The following is a 19,928-nucleotide window of genomic DNA, read 5'->3' on the forward strand; positions in this document are numbered from 1 at the left end:
AACACTCTTATTGAGTCTCATAGCCCCCTCCATGTCATCACATCTGTGTTGAATATGCCTTCAAATGCATGCTTTGCCAGTAAGAAACCCGTACCACGTGACAGGAGCCGAGAGAAACAAACAAAGAGTTCAGCTTGGGCCCTCGCTCTCTTCTCGCACTTTAACTGTTTGTTTTTTTAACTTTGTAATACATGTACAATGTCTAACCATTTTTTTAAGGAATAAAACCACTATGTTATGTTAGATATATTTCTAATTGCCAGTGGGTGTTTTTTCTTTACAAAGCTTATATAAACTCACTATCTTGTCTGTCTGGTATAAAGTTTATTCACATTATTTCTCCCACACCCATTCTTGGATCAAGTTGAAACTTTGCACAATTATTCACTGACATAGGCAAGACGTGAATCAATAAAAAAAAATTAACCAATTAGTCAATTAATTATTGGTTGTTTTTTTGTTTGATATCTACAAGGGAAATTAATCCGTTAGTGTTGACATATACTGCTAAATATGTAGAGTTTTGTCCCCTTAGATAATTGAACATGCTGTTTGTCCCACAACCATTGTCTGATCAAGTTGAAACTTTAAATAATTATTTATTGGACCTAACAAAAATACAAAAAATAACCAATAATTCAATTTATTATTGGTAATAAATTACTTAGTTTGATGTTGAATAAGGGAAAACCTTCTACATTATTGGGCGACATAGTTTTAAGTTCTTTCCCTTAGATGAGCTTTGTTTTTTTTAAAAAAGATTTTAAAAATATTTTACTTATTATTTATTCATTTCCAGCGCAACCATCATTTCTCATTTCTCCAAAAGACCTGTCTGTGGCCAAGGGGAGGACAGCCATACTGCAGTGTGTGGTCACGGGCAACCCACCGCCCACCCTCTTCTGGAGCCTGGGCAGTGAGCACCAGGTTAGTCAACTTAAAGTATTACTAAGCTAAGTAAACTTCCATATCGCTCATGTCAAGGTAAGTAACTACTTTGACAAGAGGGTATTTACCAGGCATAAAACTTGTTGACCTTTTCAGTGCAGGTGTATCTTGGACACCACACTAATTCCAACATACTCTCTCTCCCCACACTTACTCACAGATTCATTCTCCCACACTTACACAATTTTTTTTTTCTGTTACATGCTTCCTGCCTTTAAGCACTACCAGCTGAATATGAGCTATATACACACATACACACCACAATGACCAACACTGTTGTCTATTTACCTGTATACTATTTATGTAGCAAGTAATATGCCAGGAGAGAACACTCTCTCTCTCTCTCTCTTTCTCTCTCGTCCATTTACAATTGTGTTTTTTCTACTCTTTCAGCCACTTTTATTCCCGAACCAAAATCACGGCCATTTTTCAGTGTCGGCTGATGGGACACTCCGGATAACCAATGTTGAGTACCGTGATGCTGGGACCTACACCTGCCAGGCCCTTAGCACCATGGCTAGCAAAAAGTCTCCGGCAGTACTCACTGTTATAGGTATGTATAATATTCATAATGTTTCCATTAGTGGAGCTATGCTTTTTATTTTATCTTATGTTATGTAGAGTCTACAAAGAAATGGTCTCTATATAATAATATATAAAAAGCACTTAATTTGAACTGGAAACAGCTAAGTAGGTTTCTCTGTGAATTAAAAAATCAATGATGAGGTTTATAAATGTTGTCTCTAAATAAACAGATGAAGATGACCGTCCACCCCCAATCATTGTTGCTGGACCCCAGAACCAGACCCTGGAGCCCAAGGAGACAGCCCTACTGACATGTCAGGCTGAGGGTCAGCCCACACCCTCAATAAGATGGTACAAGGACAACAAAACAATCCTGGCTATTGATCCCCGGATCACTTTGCTGAATTCTGGGACACTCCAGATCTCTGGTAAGTAGCTCCTTCACTTAGTTCTGGCTTGTCATGTTAATTTGACAAGTTTGACTTTGTCTGTATCGAGTAATCAGCATTTAATGTTAGTCTATGACTGGCCATTTCAGATGTTAAACTGAATGATACTGGGACATACCTGTGCAAGGCTATCAGTGAAACCGGGGAGGCTGATTGGTCAGCAACACTAACAGTGTCCAGTAAGTCTGAGTGAAGTTATATCTGACATGTATGCTTTTTGACCAATTTCTAACCTGTAGGACTCCACCAATAAATGTAATTCAGTTCAAGTCACATATTTGTTCATAAAGTGAATCTGGCAACTCTAAATTTAGCTCAAATGTCACCTCTTGGTCATCAACTTACCTATTTATCATTCAAATCTTTTCAGAGCAAGGTCCTTATCAGAGAAACCAAAAGGAGTCTGCTTTTCCAGGTGCCCCACTGAAACCCAAAGTGTCAGACATAGCAGATACATCCGTGCATCTGACCTGGTCGCCTAGTGAAGAAATGGGTCAGTCCCCTGTTTATGCCTATGTGGTGGAGTATTTCAGTCCCCAAAGAGCAGAGGTAGGTGGAAATAGTAATTGAATAATTAAATATCATAAATTGTCCATTATTCAAGGAAATAAACATGTTTATTTTAAAATTGTGTACACTATGACAGAATAACAATCATAATTAAGCGCCTGATCATGTAGTCAACATAATCGAACACCTGTTCATACAGACAACACAGTTAACACACCTGATCCTATAAACAATGTAATTTACCTTTACTTGGTCATGACAATCATTTTTTTTCCCTATTACTTTAAAACAAATTATTCTGTTTTATTTAGCAGGGCTGGAAAGTTGCCACCAACTCAGTCTCCAGGGATGGTTACACTGTCAAGGATTTACTCCCTGCCACAAGCTACATCTTCTTTGTCAGGGCCAGGAACTCCTTTGGTGTCAGCCGGCCCAGTCCACTTTCAGATATCATAACCACCAGAGGTGAGTGCATTATGTCTGTTGTGATACATTACGCTAACCCAGGCAGTGTCTCATCTCTCTCATACCTTTCTTCTATATTGTTTTGAAATGTAAGATTGGCTTTATAACTAATGAAATGACACTTTACATCAGGGGTTTTCAATATGTGGGTCATCACCCCCTTGGGGGTCAATTGACGATTTGCCAGGGGTTACCAAAAAACATCGAAAATATGGATTGTCTTTTGACTATTTTTCTATTGCTGGGGGGGGGGGGGGGGGTCGAGGCAGAGTGGGGAATTGTAAAAAGGGTTGCCAAGCTCAAAAGATTGAGAACCGCTGCTTTACATCATACAGCCTAGATCTTTTTAGTTAACTAAGTACTGGTTTTGTTCTATTTAGCTTAACATCCTTTGTCCTATCAAATTCATCTTTTTTATCTGTGTTCTACCCTAAGTCTAAACCACTGTTCTTGCTATTTTATGTTCTATATCTGTGTTCTTCTACCCTAAGTCTAAACCAATGTTCTTGCTATTTTATGTTCTATATCTGTGTTCTACCCTAAGTCTAAACCAATGTTCTTGCTATTTTATGTTCTATATCTGTGTTCTTCTACCCTAAGTCTAAACCAATGTTCTTGCTATTTTATGTTCTATATCTATGTTCTACCCTAAGTCTAAACCACTGTTCTTGCTATTTTATGTTCTATATCTGTGTTCTACCCTAAGTCTAAACCACTTTTCTTGCTATCTTATGTTCTATATCTGTGTTCTACCCTAAGTCTAAACCACTGTTCTTGCTATCTTATGTTCTATATCTGTGTTCTACCCTAAGTCTAAACCACTGTTCTTGCTATCTTATGTTCTATATCTGTGTTCTACCCTAAGTCTAAACCACTGTTCTTGCTATCTTATGTTCTATATCTGTGTTCTTCTACCCTAAGTCTAAACCACTGTTCTTGCTATCTTGTGTTCTATATTTGTTCTACCTTTACACCCCAACAGAGAAGAGGAAAACATTTGCAGTGAACATGCCCAGAGATGAGATTGTCAAGGAGCTTAGTTTTCTTAATCTGGAGCTTAAGTCAGGGGAGGGAATTAACTCTACAGCCATTAGGATAAAATGGGAGGTAAGTCACTAATGGATGCTTCTATTTATAGACACGTTCATCTCTGCTCCCTTTTGAAACAAAAATGGTGTTGTTAGCACCATTGTTAGAGTGTGTGGACAGATAGGCGGGATGGGGAAGAAAAGGGAGGGGAGGTAATGTTGTTTCAACTTTGAAATATTGCTAAAAAAACAACATGCACATTAAATGAGATTTGCTAACTCTGCAAATTGAATTTAAATAGGTCACTTTTCTAAGGCACTGTTACATTTTGTCTTTAATATTTTCTTGTATTATACACAAAAATAGAAGTAATAATCACAGTTCAAATTCGAAACACAGAACTAAAATAATGCTAATTAGGCCTACCAAAACAAAAACTGCAATATGCATGTCTATTGCTTGTGTTTATCAATTCAGAAGCACGAGGCAGATTTCAAAAGTGACTGTGGCTAGAGTAGTATCATTGGTAGATCATCTATGTTGGAAACACCTCATTACTAAAGATTTATAAGTAATGATTAAACATTTAACCATTACAGAAACATCAAATACGTATAAAAACACCTTTTCTTGTTCCTCATTATAGGACAACATTATATAAGAACTATTCCATTCCTTGTGCCATTCATGCATGGAAGGAATGGCCTGAGCTCCCCCCCCCCAACCCATAATGTTATCTTGTTATCTTATCAAATACAGAGTTAGTTCATAAAAAATGACTATGTCCTAGTGGACAATTACTCATGCATACCAAGACATCTTTCTTCAAAGTCAGAGTGTTCTCCTTTCTTTTCAATCTCCTTCTCAGCTTGTTACTTGTTGTTGTTGTTTTTTTTTCTTTTTCACATTAAAAAGGCTTGTTTCTTGCTATTTTTAGGTTGGCACCAGCCTGGCCTCCATAGAAGGTTACATCATAAACTACACTGCCATAATTGACCTTGACCCACTTGTGTACGGGGAGAGCCGCATCATCAAGATCACTGACCCTTATCAGTTCAGGTCCTACATCACTGACCTGCGTCCATTCTCCTGGTACCAGGTGTGCATAAAGGCCTATGCCAGGGATGTGACCAGTAGGTGTTCCAACTCCATCAAAGTGGCCACCAAGGAGGCAGGTGAGTGACACCAGCTTAGACTTAATGTTGAGCAGTATGACCCACTTATGGTTTGAAATGGTCAGTAGTTTGCAATCATGTTTTTGTTATTTCTTATTGTTACAGTGCCTTCAGCTCCACCAGAGAATATTGTGATACATAGAGAGGGTCAATCCTTTCACCTGCGCTGGTCGCCCCCACCCAGGAACCACCAGAATGGCGAGATAAAGGGTTACGATGTAAGTAGACCTCCTCATCCTGGTCCTCATAGATAAGTCATATACCAGATTAGCGTCACCACATATCTTGATAGACCCAGATGTTAACTTAGGCTTTACAGCTCAGGGTAACGAGGAGACCTCCTCAGTAGACCACCCTGTTCAGAACATCTGAAGTAGCAACAAAAAATAGATATTTGCATTCAAACATGTCATATTTTCTTACACACTTAGGGGTAAAGCAATCTAAATTAGCTACTTCATTTGTGTATTGCTCATAACCTGTATTTGATCGTCTTCTCTAAAACATTAAGACAAAAAGAATTCTGTTTCATTCATGGTGGTAATGTTCTTGCATTTCATTGAAATCTCATGCATAGTGAAGAAGAAAAAAAAAGCCTCCCCCCCCCCCCCCTTCTCTGATAATGAGTGTGATAAAGAAAGAGATGCTGATAACGCAGATCTCAAGTTGTGTTTAACAGTTGACACTTTAGAAGACTTCACCGTGGGGCACTAAGCACGCAGACAGATGTTTGGCATTTGTCTTCTGCAGTTGTTTTTTTTTTAAAAAGATCTTTATTACATGCGACTGTAAATACACTCAAAGATTTTAAGCCCTCAGCCAATGCTCACAGCGAGTAAACATCTCTTTGAGCTGTGCACTGCTGTGTCTTTGATGTCACCGCACATATAGATGTGTTGCATTTTACAAAGCAGTGATAATGACCTTAGGCATATGAGACTGAAATGTGTCTTTTCTTGTAGCAAGAGAGGTCGGATTTTTTTTTTCTGAAATGTCAAAAGACTTAACTGGCATTTGACACTAATTCAAGCAAATATTTCCATAGAAGTAATGTCTAGTTCATAGATGACTTTAAATTGAAAAAGTGACAAAAGACATTCTAATGTTACCAACATTTTTGTTTAGATCTCGTCAGCTTTTTTAACTAAGCCTTAAATGCATTTTTTTTTTTAGAATCTTTTTATATTACATGGGACAGAAAGATAATGGAGTGCCTTTGGTTTGTTTGTTAGTATTGAACAACCACGTCTGCCCTCACTTCTGCTCTCACTTCGCTGTAATAATATTTATCAAAGGGTCCTTCATTTCTTTTGATTACAGATATTCTGTATGTCCGAAGAAGACAATAGCAACTGCAGCACTGTGGCATCTAGCAGTGACAGCGCTCTGGTCATCAAGAAGGTGGACATGGATGGAGCTTACAGGATTAAAATAGCTGCTAGGACAAATAAAGGTCGTGGTGTCTGGAGCAAGGACTTTGTGCTCAGTAAGTACTCACTCTTGTGTCCTGATGACACACACACACACACGTGCACAACACACACACACAAATACTTTTGTATTGCCCGTTTCTTCTTATAAACTTGTGACATTTTGATGTTCCATTGAGTGTCTCATCGCATAATAAACCAAGATGTCATTTGTCTGTATTACCAGCGTGGTTGATTATTACACTCTTTGTTATATAGTTAATTTCCATGTTCACAAGCTTAGTTTAAACTTGTCTCACTGTCTAGAAGCAAAAAACGTTGGGATTATATGACGATATTGCACCTAGCCATGTCCTCGCTGCTCATGGGATGTCTGGAACAGAGCAGTTAACGCACACACACACATTCCTGTACATACAAATACTTATGTATAGACACAGATAAACACCTCAAAATAATTTAAAGAAAAGAATGCTTTAATAAATCTTTGTCTCAAAAGCTCCATCAAAAAAACACATCAACCAAACTTGCAAAAACTATTTTTAATTTAACACATGAATGGCCTGTGTGTGTGAAGCGAGGAGAGACCGAGGGTGAAATTGGCCTGGACAACAAAATAAATGAGGAAGGGAAGAAGAAAATGGGACGACATTGGCAATAATAAATGGACAGAAGAGGCGGGGGACACTTAATGAGAACGTTGACCAATGAATTAAGCCAGATTCGCAGACCAATTTTTTTTTCTAATTCACATTTACCTTAAAATGCGTCTCATTTTTTGTTTTAATTTTTTAAATATTTTTATGAAAGAATTCAACCATGAAATCATAAAATTCAAAACTGTCAGAATCTAAGTAAATGCACATTCGCCATTTAATATATGATTTACAATAAATAACTTGAGTGGATTTGGTGTTTAGAAGATTAAACTGGCTAATAATGGTTTAATGCTTTACATTTGATCAGCAGAATTTCATAAGCAGGCTGAAAGTTTGTGTTTTGTTGTTGTTGTTGATTAAATATTGAACGAGCGGTTAGAAACTGGGCGGAAATAGAATGATGTTTAGTTTAAATTGAAAAAAAAATGTTTTCTTAGTTTTTGAAACAAATATTTTTGTTTAGACTCTTCGTTAGATTCATATCACAAACATCGCGAGCCTAGTTCCGTTGAGGTTCGAATCCGGGTAAAGACTGGGATTTTTTATTTCGAAATCTTTGAGTCCACCCAGCTCTAGTGAGTACCTGACATTAGTTAGGGGGAAAAGTAAAGGCCATTGGTCGTTGTGGTGGCCCAAATGACACCCTCGTTGACCGCGGGCCACAGAAACAGATGACCTTTGCATCATTTGCTCCATAGATCGCAAGGGCTGAAAGGGGAATGATACAGGATATTTAAAAAAATAATCTTGAATTTATATTTAAAATTACACTAGAAATAAAAATAGTAAAAGATTTTTGTTAGTATAACGATCAGCGGCGTAGCCAGGGTGGGGGGAAGAAGGGGAAGAATTTGAAGATCTCCTCCCTGGGCCCCAACTTGAGGGGGGGGCCAAATTAGTGTTTTTTACATTAAAAATTAAATATTACGCAAAATGCAAGGGCCCCCAAAGAGGTCAAGCCCCCCGGGCCCCCAAACGATGGAAAATTTCTAGCTACGCCCCTGAAAACGATTAATGATTGGTACCTCCTTCTCACTTAGAATAGGACAAATTTGCGATAGTTTTATAGGACATTACTCTCAGTGGAACATTTTCCTTCTATCACGTGACCAGGATTAACCAAGAGATAAGTGAGAGATTTTTTTTGTTCCCAGGTTCCTCCGTGCCGACCAACCAGCCAAAGCCAATCGTCTCGCTCTGTTTCCCCCAGCAGAAGACTTGGTTCGATTGTATCAAGCGGCCATTAACTATTGCTCTGGGGGTCACGGGACGACTTTGCACGTCTTTAAGACTGGAGTGATTCCAGATTAGATGCAAATGAGAAGAATTTAATAAAAGACGCGGGACCGTGGCCGAGAGCCCTCTCTTCGTTGTGACCGCATGCAACGCTGTCGGCAGATTCCCTTGCTGTTGACTCGTGCGTGATGGAGGCTCGTGAACAAAAGAACTGAAAAGAAGACTACGGGGTGGGGGTGGTTGAAGGGATACTGCATTGTTTCTTTTGATTTTCTGTCCAGTGTTTACGGAAGTTATTTTGTAGGTACATGTTTCAGTTTAGGTAGTTACTTTGTAGGTACATGTTTCAGTTGAGGTAGTTACTTTGTAGGTACATGTTTCAGTTGAGGTAGTTCATTCGTGGTCTCTTTCTGTCATTGTTTTAACACTTCAGAAGAAAAAAAGATTTGACTGGTGCAGTGGTAAACGACTGTAAAGAAAATACTGTAAGCATGCGTATATGTGACCCTGTCGGACCAAGTAGAGCCAATGACGTTTGGGCCACGAGGCCTTCATCGGCTACAAAACAATAAATAAGTCAAATAATTAACACAAAATAGGCATGCACATATATGTATGTTTATTGTATTTTCTATACAGTCGTTTACCCCTGCAGAAGTTATCTTTTTTTTTTTTACACTTAAGCATATGCTTGTGAGTTATTATTTTAAAGTATATTTAAGCCGAGCCCACAAGTCTTCTTATTAACCCATCTTAATGTAGAAGCTCTTTGGTTGTCCTATTTATTGGCTGGACCTATAGTCAACATATCCAATTATGCTTATGTTTATTGGTACTAATGTCGAGGTTTTAGGCAGAAGTTGTTTCCTATCTTCTGGTTGTTTTATATTTGCCAACTTGTGTGAAGTCTAATGAATTTCATAGGCTGCCCTCTAGAGCTTGAGATTCAATTAATGCCCTCCTTCTTAGTTCTCGCTCTTTAAATCAAATCCCATTCAATTGGCCGGAGAGAAAGTTATTATAGTGCGAGGGGGGGGCTTTGCGCGCGTAGATGGAGTGGAAGGGGTGGGGGGTAAAAGAGGGGTGGTATGGGGGTGGTCAATGTCAATTCGTCTGATACCGGTACGCTGTTGATTGATGGATCTAGCTCATAACTTTGTGAGAACCTTCACATATTTTTACATGGCCGAACTAGAGATGAGAGTGTGAACACATTACAGTGAGTGAGTGAGTCACAGCTCAGCTTTCAGTGAGTTTAGTGACAAACAGGTAGAATAGACATTACATAACGTTTTGTTTAATTCTATGACAATATGTCAATGGAGGTCTTCAAGACTGGAGAGAATCCTTTTTGTTTTATTTTGTGTAGTTTCACTTTTTTTTTGAGTGGGGGAGGGGGTCTTTCAAATTTCTCTTCCATTTTTGTTGTTTATTTCTTGACATCAGTTACAATCATCTGTTCTTTGGTCCCATTCTGAAATGAATTTTTTTGGTAAAAGAAGTTTCTGTACGAAGTGATTTATTGTTAATTGCAACTATAATGAACAATATCAATGAAGTAACTACAAACAGAAACAGACACAATAATAAATGATATCTTTTTTATCAAATATTGACAAGGTGTGAAAGTCATGTGGGTTTGTTTTTTTATTTGTAACCATACCAAACTCCTTCTACTGGTTCGGTGCGTGAATGGGTTTCAGTCCGAGCCACACCACGCCACGAGGGGGGGGGGGCACCCCCACACTTTCCATTGACGTCTCCATGCGAGAATTGTTAATGCAATTTGAAATTAGATTTTAAAAGAAAGGGCGCAGGGTGCCCAAACAAAGGAAATGTTAATTGTTTCTCTAATGCTGGATTTTTTTTTTCTTTTTGATAGTTTTCAGGCGGGTGGGGGAGCGGGGACGCCGGTGAAGGGGGGGGGTATGGGGTCAAGAGTGAGAAATGGATGGAATGGTGAGGGCGCTCGTAATAAGACGCTCGCTGATAAAGAATAAATTGATCAATGGTGGAAAGACATGGAAGAAGCTGATGGCCACTGAGAGACGCGTGTGTGTGGTGGGGGGGGGGGCGTAGTTGAAGGACAGAATGTTAAAGAATGATAACAGATGAGAGGAGGAGTGTGTGTGTTTGTGTGGGGGGGGGCAATGGGTTAGACCAACCTTGGGGTTGAGAGGGGGTTTGAAGGGATCAAAGAGCATTGCTTAGAGCTGATTGCGGGTGAAGGAAAAAAAAAGGGGAAGTTATAAAAATAACAATAATTGTTGTAGACGCCAATAACTTGAAAAGATGAAAAGAAACACAAACACACGCGCGCGCGCACACATAGAAAGATGAGGTAATAATTTCATATTAACAAAGACAAGTGTTACACATTAAACCAAGGGGGAAGTAATTAAAACCGGATACTCTCTGTGTTTGTAAGAAAATCTAATTCATTATCGATTGTGTGAAGATAGACAAACGCAGCTCATCTCGGGACGTTCGTTTCGCAATGTTTCACTATAATACGAGGCTTAGTTCGATTGCGGGGGTTAATCACAAGAAATAACCCCCGTGGCGGCGGGGGGGGGGGATATGGAATCCATTTTTCCCTCCAGAATATTGTACACTGATCGTGATGTTGTAACTCCTGCATGTCTTGTAAGTGTTGTCGCGAACTAATTAGACGCTTTGATCTGCATAGATGTGATTCACTTCAGTCTCCCTCTGACAGTAAACGATACAAATAAACATCTATTGACATTAATGCTAGTGCTTGCAGAAAGAAATAACACCCTCGCCGTGTGCTCGCTATTGATGAAGTCTACCCCCCCCCCACCCACACCCAACACAGTTTCTCTATTGACCGCGTGCGATACGTTTTTAATTACAATGCTGGTGGAGTACTGCATTCTGATGGGGGCTGGAGATTGCCGGCTCTGGAGTTTAACAAATACTCCTGGTCACATTAACATCTAGATCTCCGATATCGACCGTCACGTTTATATATATTTATAGTCTACCCATACCATCAGGCCTTTTTGTGTGTGTGTGTCGTCATTCCAAGCCTCGGGCATTCCGCGCCACCAGGATAATAACAAAAAAACCAGAAGAGCGCGAGAGAGCGATAGACCAGGTAACTTTGAAAGCCTGGGTCCATATTGTAAAAATATGTCATTGATTTCTGACATGCATGCAGCCTCTCCCCCCCCCTCCCTCCACGAGGCCCTCCATGTACGCCATTATCATCCCACCACATTTGCCCTTCAACACCCCAGGGAACGACATTTTTTTTTCTTATAACTTCTTCTTTCTTTCTCTGGTACTTTCACTCTCCGATTATCCACCCATAAAAGCTCACACGAGAAACTCATCGGGATTAGAAGGGAAAAAAAATTATAAGAAAATATTTCTAGACGATTCTAAATGTATTTTATCTGTATGACACAAGTTCTTTATGTCCGATTATAACTTAAACCTACAGGATCATTTGATTCCTCATCATTGACGTTTTGTTTCGTTTGAAGTCAGTCAGTCGTCAGACACTGTCGAATTCAAGACTTTTGTATGTCCAACTTCGTGCTTTTGGACTTCATACTTCAATATTGTTTGTTATCCAGTTGTCCCCCCCCCCCCCCGTCTTCTTTGAGACTCGACTAAAAACATCTCGCAGACACGTGTAATTAGCCTCGTTCTGAAAGGTTATTTCCTATTATTTACCACTACTTGTCATTCTGTCCCTATGTCATGATACTCGCGCTCTGCCCTATTTGTCTTCCAAGTCGTCTGGAGTACATAATGTAGCTACCATACATAGAATACTCTATTGTCCACGTGAAATGTATCGAGCGAGAATCTCTTTGATATTGTCCCATCATTTTGTCGTGTTGCTTGCTCCAGTGAAGGAGTGTGTGATGATTATCGGAGGAATTCATCTTTTGGATTGGTCGGGAAAAAAAAAAACGCTTAAAAAAGAAACGTTATTTCACGAGTGATTATGTACTCTCGTCAAGCAGAAACAAATCTCAAAAGTATGGAGAAGGTGTCCATCCCTCAATGTGTGTGTGTGTGGTATTAGACCCCTCGCTGTCATCTCGGCCACTGTTGTCTTACATGTGTTCTTTAAACACGTAAATACTAGTGGAAAGCCGCACGTGCTGACTAGGGCGCCTGTTTGTTGTTGAGATTGACAAAATGAGATGGGGGGGGGAGCAGGACTCTCCCACGGCAGCCCCAATCTAGAGAATGGGGCCTCAATCATGACGGATATGTGTACACACGGTGATTCTCTCCCTTCAAGCTTCTGATAATACATCTTATGAGTGATCGTAGCCCACAACATTTCGTCCACGGTGAAAACTGACTCGAGGCAAGAACAAAGTCAGACACATTGGATCAACAAAACAGAAAGCGATATTAAAACAACATTTTTGTGTGTGTGTTTCTCTTAGCCGTCTTTCTCTTAGCCGTCTTTCTCTTAGCCGTCTTTATCGACATCTATTTCTGATCCATGTTTGACTCTTCTATAGGGGTGTGAAGATTGTGTCCTTACAGGCTGCCTCGTAAACATGTTAAAAGTTTGGGTCAATCTCAACCTTTCCATTGATCTGGTTCAATTACCAATGCAGTTAATTCTTCCTTTATTGTGTTCATTATCTGTGACACCATCAAAATTGAACTCATTCGCATTGTTTTTATGGAACTAACCCTAACTCGTCCCCTCTCCACGGCTACTTAAAATCTATGTTCACTTCCCCCTCCCCCCCCCCCAACTTTCCATGCACCCTTCGCTTTCCAATCAGTGCACACAGCCTGATCCACACCCTCGCTATCGCCTCGCACAGACATCTCACAACTCCATCTTATCTCATAATACACTCCTAGGAACGAGAGAGAAGAGAACACACATTTGAACATTCGACCTCTGATTACTTGTTTTCTCTCTCTCTCTCTCTCTCTCTTAATGTTTACGAAACGTTTCGGACATCGGTGGACGCTTTTATTGAGCCGATACAACAAAATAATGATCTCCGTTAGTAGATCTCTTTGTTTCACTCTTTGTTTTGTCTTCTTCTAGTACAACGAGATAATTTTAAAAGTAATTTTTCTCTCCCCCCCCCTCTCTCACTCTCTCTCTCTCTCTTAGATTGCCATGTGTCTTTATCTCGTGCGGTCATTTCTTATTTTGGTGATTAAAAGGCAAACAATGGCGGCATCTGTCTCCGCTAACGTCTGCCTGTCTCTCTGATGCCAGAGAACTCAAAGGCGATGAACATCTGATTCAGTTGCTTTCAGTGTGTGTAGGAGTGCGATGTGGGAAAAAGGGGTAGGGGGGGGCACTATGAAAAGAGGGCCTTACTAGGGAAACGCCAGCGCTAAGCTCATTTGGTGATGTGACTAAAGTGTTATTGAATTCACTGATGAAGTCAGGCGAATAATTCACACCCCTCGTTTCTTCGTCTCGTCTCTCCCCCCTCGGCCAAGTCTCGCGACAACTTTTTAATCACTCTTTCGTCGCCTCTTTGTCTCGGGTAATTAAAGCTATTTAATTAAAAGGAAGGGCGCACAGATGTCAAAGATTAAAAAGTCACCACCATTCCTCCCCCCCCCCCCTTTCCCCCTGCTTCTTGAATTTACCTGTGGCCAAGTTGTTGTAATTACCTGTGATCTGAAGTATGAGATCTGTCCACAACTTCTTTGCTCCTTACTCCACTAACGGTTAACATCACCCCCCCACACACACACACACACACCTCACACTACCAAGGGATTTGTCCTACATGGAACATATGGCTCCAGGGAGAGAGTTTCACCCCTGCATCTCCTCGGGGTTGGGGTGGGGGGGGGGGAGGAGAATTCAATCGTGGAATTATCGTGCTGCCCGGTGAGGTAGATTATGTACCTGTACAAGAAGACAAGGTATGGCTCGCAAGTAATCAAATACACTTTTTGAGGGATTGGGCAGATTTCTTTTTAAGGTGACGGAGCAAGATAGTCCAGTCTAGTATTATCAACGTCATGTCATAAATGTTGGTGATATTTTTTTTTTACTCTCCCCTTCCTCTCTCACTCTACACTCCCATCTCCTCTAATTCCCCCCCCCTTTCTCTCATTCCGTTTCTCTCTCTCTCTTCCCCTCTCCCTGTCTCAAATCAACTATTCTCTGTATGGTTTACGGGACCAAGGTTTACCAAAGCTTTTCCTGTTCTATAATTTGAACAAAATGCGGTAGAGATAATTTGAATTAAAGTCATAGAAGTGACAATAAGAAGCACCCAACAACTGCTTCAGGCCAAAAGGATTTCTCTATTTACTGAAAAATGTCCTTTTTTTTTAGGTTTGTTGAAAATTGGCTCGCTCGGGCGATTTTCTTCTCGTAATTATAGCAAACGACATGAAGCCGATGAACAAAGGATTAATATCTCCTGGAACGAGTGTTGGTCCCTAGTTTGGTCCAATCTGGCCCTCAGGGAGGTACAGCCCACCTAGCCCTCTCACTTTGTTAAGTCTAATAACAAAGAAAATGACAGCAGTGATGAAGAAGTTGACGAGACGGTCCCGGTAAAGGGGCCTCAAGAAACAGTTGTTATCCAATTTTCGGCCTGATCGCGCGAGGTAATGATTTTTCTGTCTCGTCCCGGCGTCGTGTGGGATGAAATTAGGAAGGATGAGAGGCCCGAGGAGATGACGAGGGGGAGGTGTAGGGAGGGGCGGTGAAGTAGACGAGAGGGGAACATCTCAGAGAGTGGACATTAAAAGATTCAGGAGCGAGAGGGGAAGGAGGTGGACCCCAATGAGTGAGTGATTGTGTGAGTGAGTGATTGTGTGAGTAAATAAAAAATGTTCGCCCTATAAATAGGAGCAATAGAGAGGAGAGCGGGAAAGTCTAACCCAAGAATTTGCTCTTAAAGACAGTAGAAGTGACCAGAGGACGAGCTGATCACGTGATGTCATGAATGGAGATCGCCCGATCCGGCCGTTCCAGATCTACACACACACACGTAAACGTTTTTCTAAGAGGTCATAGAGGCTTGTATTGATTCCTACAGCGCACGTGACCTTTTAACTTAGCCAGATAAGTGTTCGAGCCCCCCCCCCCCTCTTTCCCTCCCCCACCCTTTTCCCACTCTCTTTTCCTGTATTGATTGAGCCATAGATGGATATGTGACTTAACCCAGGACAGGCCGACTCCGCGTTCTTATCCCGCGGGAGCCTTTAATTAGCGCACTAAGAGAGCCGGCCGTAACGGAATACAAGAAGCTCTCAGAGTTTAAAAAAATTTGTCATATTTGTTACACCAGAGGCGTTTACCCTTAAGCTTCTTATGGGCGTACGAGGGATAAAGTTACATATTGTGTCGCTTGACCCGGTTTATGATTGATTCCCTTCCCCAGGTTAGAATAAGACACCATAGATTTATTTAGAAATAACAATATACTGAAAGAGCAAGGGAAACCATTCTAAAAGATTTATAAACCAAATAACAACAAAAAAATTATAATGTTTCAAAAAAAAATGTCAGAAACTAATTACGTTTTGATCCTATTTAGCAATCTTTGACAAGCAGACGCCGAAGACTGTCTTGATTTATTATTTCCTGCCGACTTAGAGCTCGGTTTATGTCTTAGCAGTATTAAATGTGTGGATTTTATATCTGACTTTTTTTTTTATGTTAGGATTGTGGAATGAGAATACACATTTACAGCTAGTTTCTAACGCCTCAAAATGTACAGGTTTGACTTTAAAGGTAAAATATGCTGTTATTAAGTCACGTGATTCAAGAGTGGAAACTTCGCTTCTGCTGTGTTTTAGTGCTCTAATAGTTCACACGATTTCTTTTATTACTCTGACCAAACGACATGAAGTGTGCACTATGCGGTAAATCAGAGCCTTGACTGTAAGAAGACAGAACGCCAAAGTTCCGATGCTGATTAAGCGAAGAAAACACGACCCATTCAAGGGTAGACTTTTAGTTGATTACGGGAAAAGGAGGGCACGCAAGTCGTATTCAGTCGAGTTCCATTATTCTCTCGTAAAATAGTGTCACGATAACACCCTTGTTCAGAGCCTCGGACTAAGAGCATTTCGGAGTAGGAGGAGCGAAGACAAGGGAAATAACAATCAACCATACTGACGCCAGTTGTGTTCTCTTGGGTCTATTGTAAAGGTCGTACACACTTTGGTATGATCTATTAGATCTACATAAAGTGAGATGGTGGTCGAGTGCTGGAATTACTCAGTCGGATTTGTTATTAACACTATCTATCTATCTATCTATCTATCTATCTATCTATCTATCTATCTATCTATCTATCTATCTATCTATCTATCTGTCTGTCTGTCTGTCTGTCTGTCTGTCTGTCTGTCCTTCCGTCCCATCATCACCCATCTCTAATAGACAATTCCAAGTAATTATTAACTTATATTAACAAAGTGACACAACTACACCTGAGAGATGGTGTAAGTACACTTGTCATACTTCATCGTCAGCTCCAGAGGACATGGTTGTAAAGTCTTTGTTTGCAGTTTGCGAGCTAGCTGTATTTCTTTCCTTTTTGTTTTATACATGATGCCAGTAGGGTTAATTTACTAGCCCTTGGTTAGATCTGTTTGTGTCCTTGAGTATTTATTACCTTTCTTTCTCACTCGTATTTAATAACATTTAAATGTCAGAATCAACACTGACATCTTGTATCATGTTGACACTGACATCAAACCACCACATGATTGGTTGCCGATTCGCTGTTTTGAAAACCTCGCCATTTTTATCTGCTGCGGAAATAATTGAAGCTTTTATCTCCCTTTTCGTAGTCCTCTGTTATCGCCTGATGAAATATGAAGACGTCCGGGGGTGTACAAGACACGCAGATCAAACCGTGGCCTCCCTAAGCCTAGTATTATAGTGTATTACGTAGGCTACGGTAGGACGCCATCCATTTTCTACACATATATCTCATATTTAGTTCTAAAAATAAACACATTGCCGATCGTGAGATGCCCGATCTAATGTGACCTGTTATCGATATAAAGAGTAAAGGCTAAAGAAATCAATCAACGTTGGCAATTATTGAACTCTAGGTATGTCTCCCTTCTCCACTTCCTTTTTCTCCATCTCTCTTATCTTCCTTCTCCTTCCTTCTCTTTTTCATTCTCTCTATCTCGTCCCCTTGTCTCATTATGGCACTAGCGCACTAAATATTTTATTCATACTTGAATATTTCTCATTTAGTTCTACACTCCTTCTGTTGTCTCTTACTCTCTATGACTTCCGTTTTCTCTCCCTCTTTCTAATACTCTCTCTCACACACACACTACACACATACACACACACTCACGATGATTGTTGCAAATGAAGAGAAAAAAAAAATAAATTGCACATCACGTCATACCTCGGTGTGGAGTAAATGCGAACCCGCATGTGTATCCGCCCATGGATCAAGGTTAATGTTCTTTGGATGGATGGTCGTTATTTTCTTTGTCCATGTCACATGTCTGGACACGGAGACATGGCATTGTGGAAGTTTTCATTGTGTCCATTCCCCCCAATCTTCTTTTTTTGTCCCCCCCCCCCCATAGCATCCTATTAAAATTTCACATTTCTTTTATTGTGTTGTCTCTAACACTATTCTCTAGGAAATGACGTCACAACGGGGAAACAATGATTTTAAATAACGGGCTTTTATTTTGAGCTTCCTATTTACAAGATCTCTAAATATTTATGATAATGATGTAGCATTGTATTTATTGTTGTGAAATCTCAAGCTAATAGTCATTCCCCGGCACTGCTAGGATTGAAATTCTTTGAAAAGAAAAATAAATTATAGTAGTTTTCTTGATTCCTATCCTTCAGGTCATGTGTCAAAGTTAAATGTTACTTCATGTTGTAATTTGATTTCTTTGACCTGCACATCTAGACATCCTGACAGTATATACTAAATCAACTGACCTTTTTAGTCCCAACGACAGTCCTGCTCAAGCCGCACGAACCAGGCAGCCATCTACATTTAAAAAAAAAAAATTGTGTACCTACCAAACAGATCACGTGATGCTGGTATTAATATCTCACGCCTTTTGATCTTTTTAACAAAACTGATTTTATGTATCATGCTCTGCAAGATAATAATAATCATTGTACTATTAATAACTAGAGATGTGTGTTTCAAACTGACTTTCATCTCTTTGTTTAAACAGTAAACTAACAAGCGACATGTATTATATTTATATTTCTTATGTATGTACCATATGTGTTCACCATCAGGTCCAGAGCAGACCAACATAGTCAGAGAGCCCTGGTTCATTTGGATGCTGGTGGGCACCATAGGTGGAACCCTCTGGCTGGCCCTGTGCGTCTTCACCATCTGGCTTTGCAGGAGGAGGCGTAGAAACAAGAAAAAGAAAATGTCTCAGAATGGCATGTACAGCGGTAAGTCTTTCACTATTAGCTGACTCGGAATTTTCACGGATGTCTCAACAGATGGAAGAAACTAGGAGAGAAATAAGAGAAGAAGTAGGCCTATTTAAAAAAAAATTTTAAAGAAACAACTTTCTGTAGATATGAACAAAATAAACAATATAACATTTACAAAAATATATAGTACTCAGCTGCATAAGTCTTTGACTCTAAAATAATAAAAGATATAAATTTTAAATCCAGACCAACATTTTAAGACTGTAGTCCCCATTCATGAAAAACCTGACAATAATATTGACTCCATAACAATAGTATTGACTCCATATTGAGAAAAGGAAGAAGTTAGCGATCTTTAGTGTTGTTTTTTTTAAAGAAAAGTTGGAGCGGGGAGATGGAGGGGAGGGGGAGCGTGATTTGGTGGGGGAAAAAAGATCTTGTCTCTCAAGGGAAGTAACTTATTTGCCGGCTGCTAGAAAAGTAGCTAAAAATATAAAGGATTGGTTGCCCCTGGGTTTAAATATTAAACGTTTTCTAGTGAATTACATATCGACACTCATTAATGTTTTATTAGAGTTTTTTGTTTTTTTTTACTTCGTTGTTACAATGGCAAGCTTTTTTTTTTTGTGTGTGTGGGCTCATTTTACTATTGTAAGGTCTTGAATAGGACCTCCGGGTCGAATATTTTAATTTAAATATGTACTTTTTTTAAACCCCAAATCCCTGGAGGAAAAACTTCTCAATCCTAATTCTGCTACACCCCGCTTGTTCCTTGCTGTGTTGTGATAGTATTTCCTTCTGTTCTCTCAGCTGTACCAGTGCACAAGTCGGACGAATCAACTCGAGGCGGGAGTGTGATGACTCGCGATGACGTCATGTACTCTCAAAAAGACGGCAACATTCACAGTAAGCGGACGCACTATTTTTTTTTTTTGATGCACTCTATTTATAGCAGTGACACGCTCTTCTAATTGTAGCACTTAGTTACTTAATCCCTCGACTAATCCTCAACAGCTGTTTTGTGATTTGTCTGTTCCCTCGTGTTCTAGTTTCTTTTTTTTTTTTCGTATGTGTGCGCGTGTGTGTGTGATTTCTTAAATAAATTATCA

General features: G+C 39.9%; 1 protein-coding gene across 7 annotated transcripts in view; it reads left to right on the plus strand.

Annotated features, from left to right (window-relative positions):
* Positions 1-19,928, plus strand: part of LOC106063526 (roundabout homolog 1-like) — a 154,604-nt gene that overhangs the window by 118,594 nt on the left and 16,082 nt on the right. For 6 of the 7 annotated variants that reach the window (XM_056009527.1, XM_056009526.1, XM_056009530.1 and 3 more), the window contains exons 9-20: positions 800-927; positions 1,342-1,501; positions 1,704-1,901; positions 2,012-2,101; positions 2,293-2,471; positions 2,744-2,897; positions 3,880-4,004; positions 4,864-5,101; positions 5,207-5,319; positions 6,422-6,587; positions 18,670-18,834; positions 19,630-19,725. In XM_056009527.1, the coding sequence (XP_055865502.1) occupies positions 800-927; positions 1,342-1,501; positions 1,704-1,901; positions 2,012-2,101; positions 2,293-2,471; positions 2,744-2,897; positions 3,880-4,004; positions 4,864-5,101; positions 5,207-5,319; positions 6,422-6,587; positions 18,670-18,834; positions 19,630-19,725 (1,812 nt within the window). The remainder of the gene's footprint in view (positions 1-799; positions 928-1,341; positions 1,502-1,703; positions 1,902-2,011; positions 2,102-2,292; positions 2,472-2,743; positions 2,898-3,879; positions 4,005-4,863; positions 5,102-5,206; positions 5,320-6,421; positions 6,588-18,669; positions 18,835-19,629; positions 19,726-19,928) is intronic. The other variant, XM_056009528.1, reaches the window with a different exon arrangement.

This window comes from Biomphalaria glabrata, chromosome 14, assembly GCF_947242115.1.
Source record: "Biomphalaria glabrata chromosome 14, xgBioGlab47.1, whole genome shotgun sequence".
Taxonomy (NCBI): Eukaryota; Metazoa; Mollusca; class Gastropoda; family Planorbidae; genus Biomphalaria; species Biomphalaria glabrata.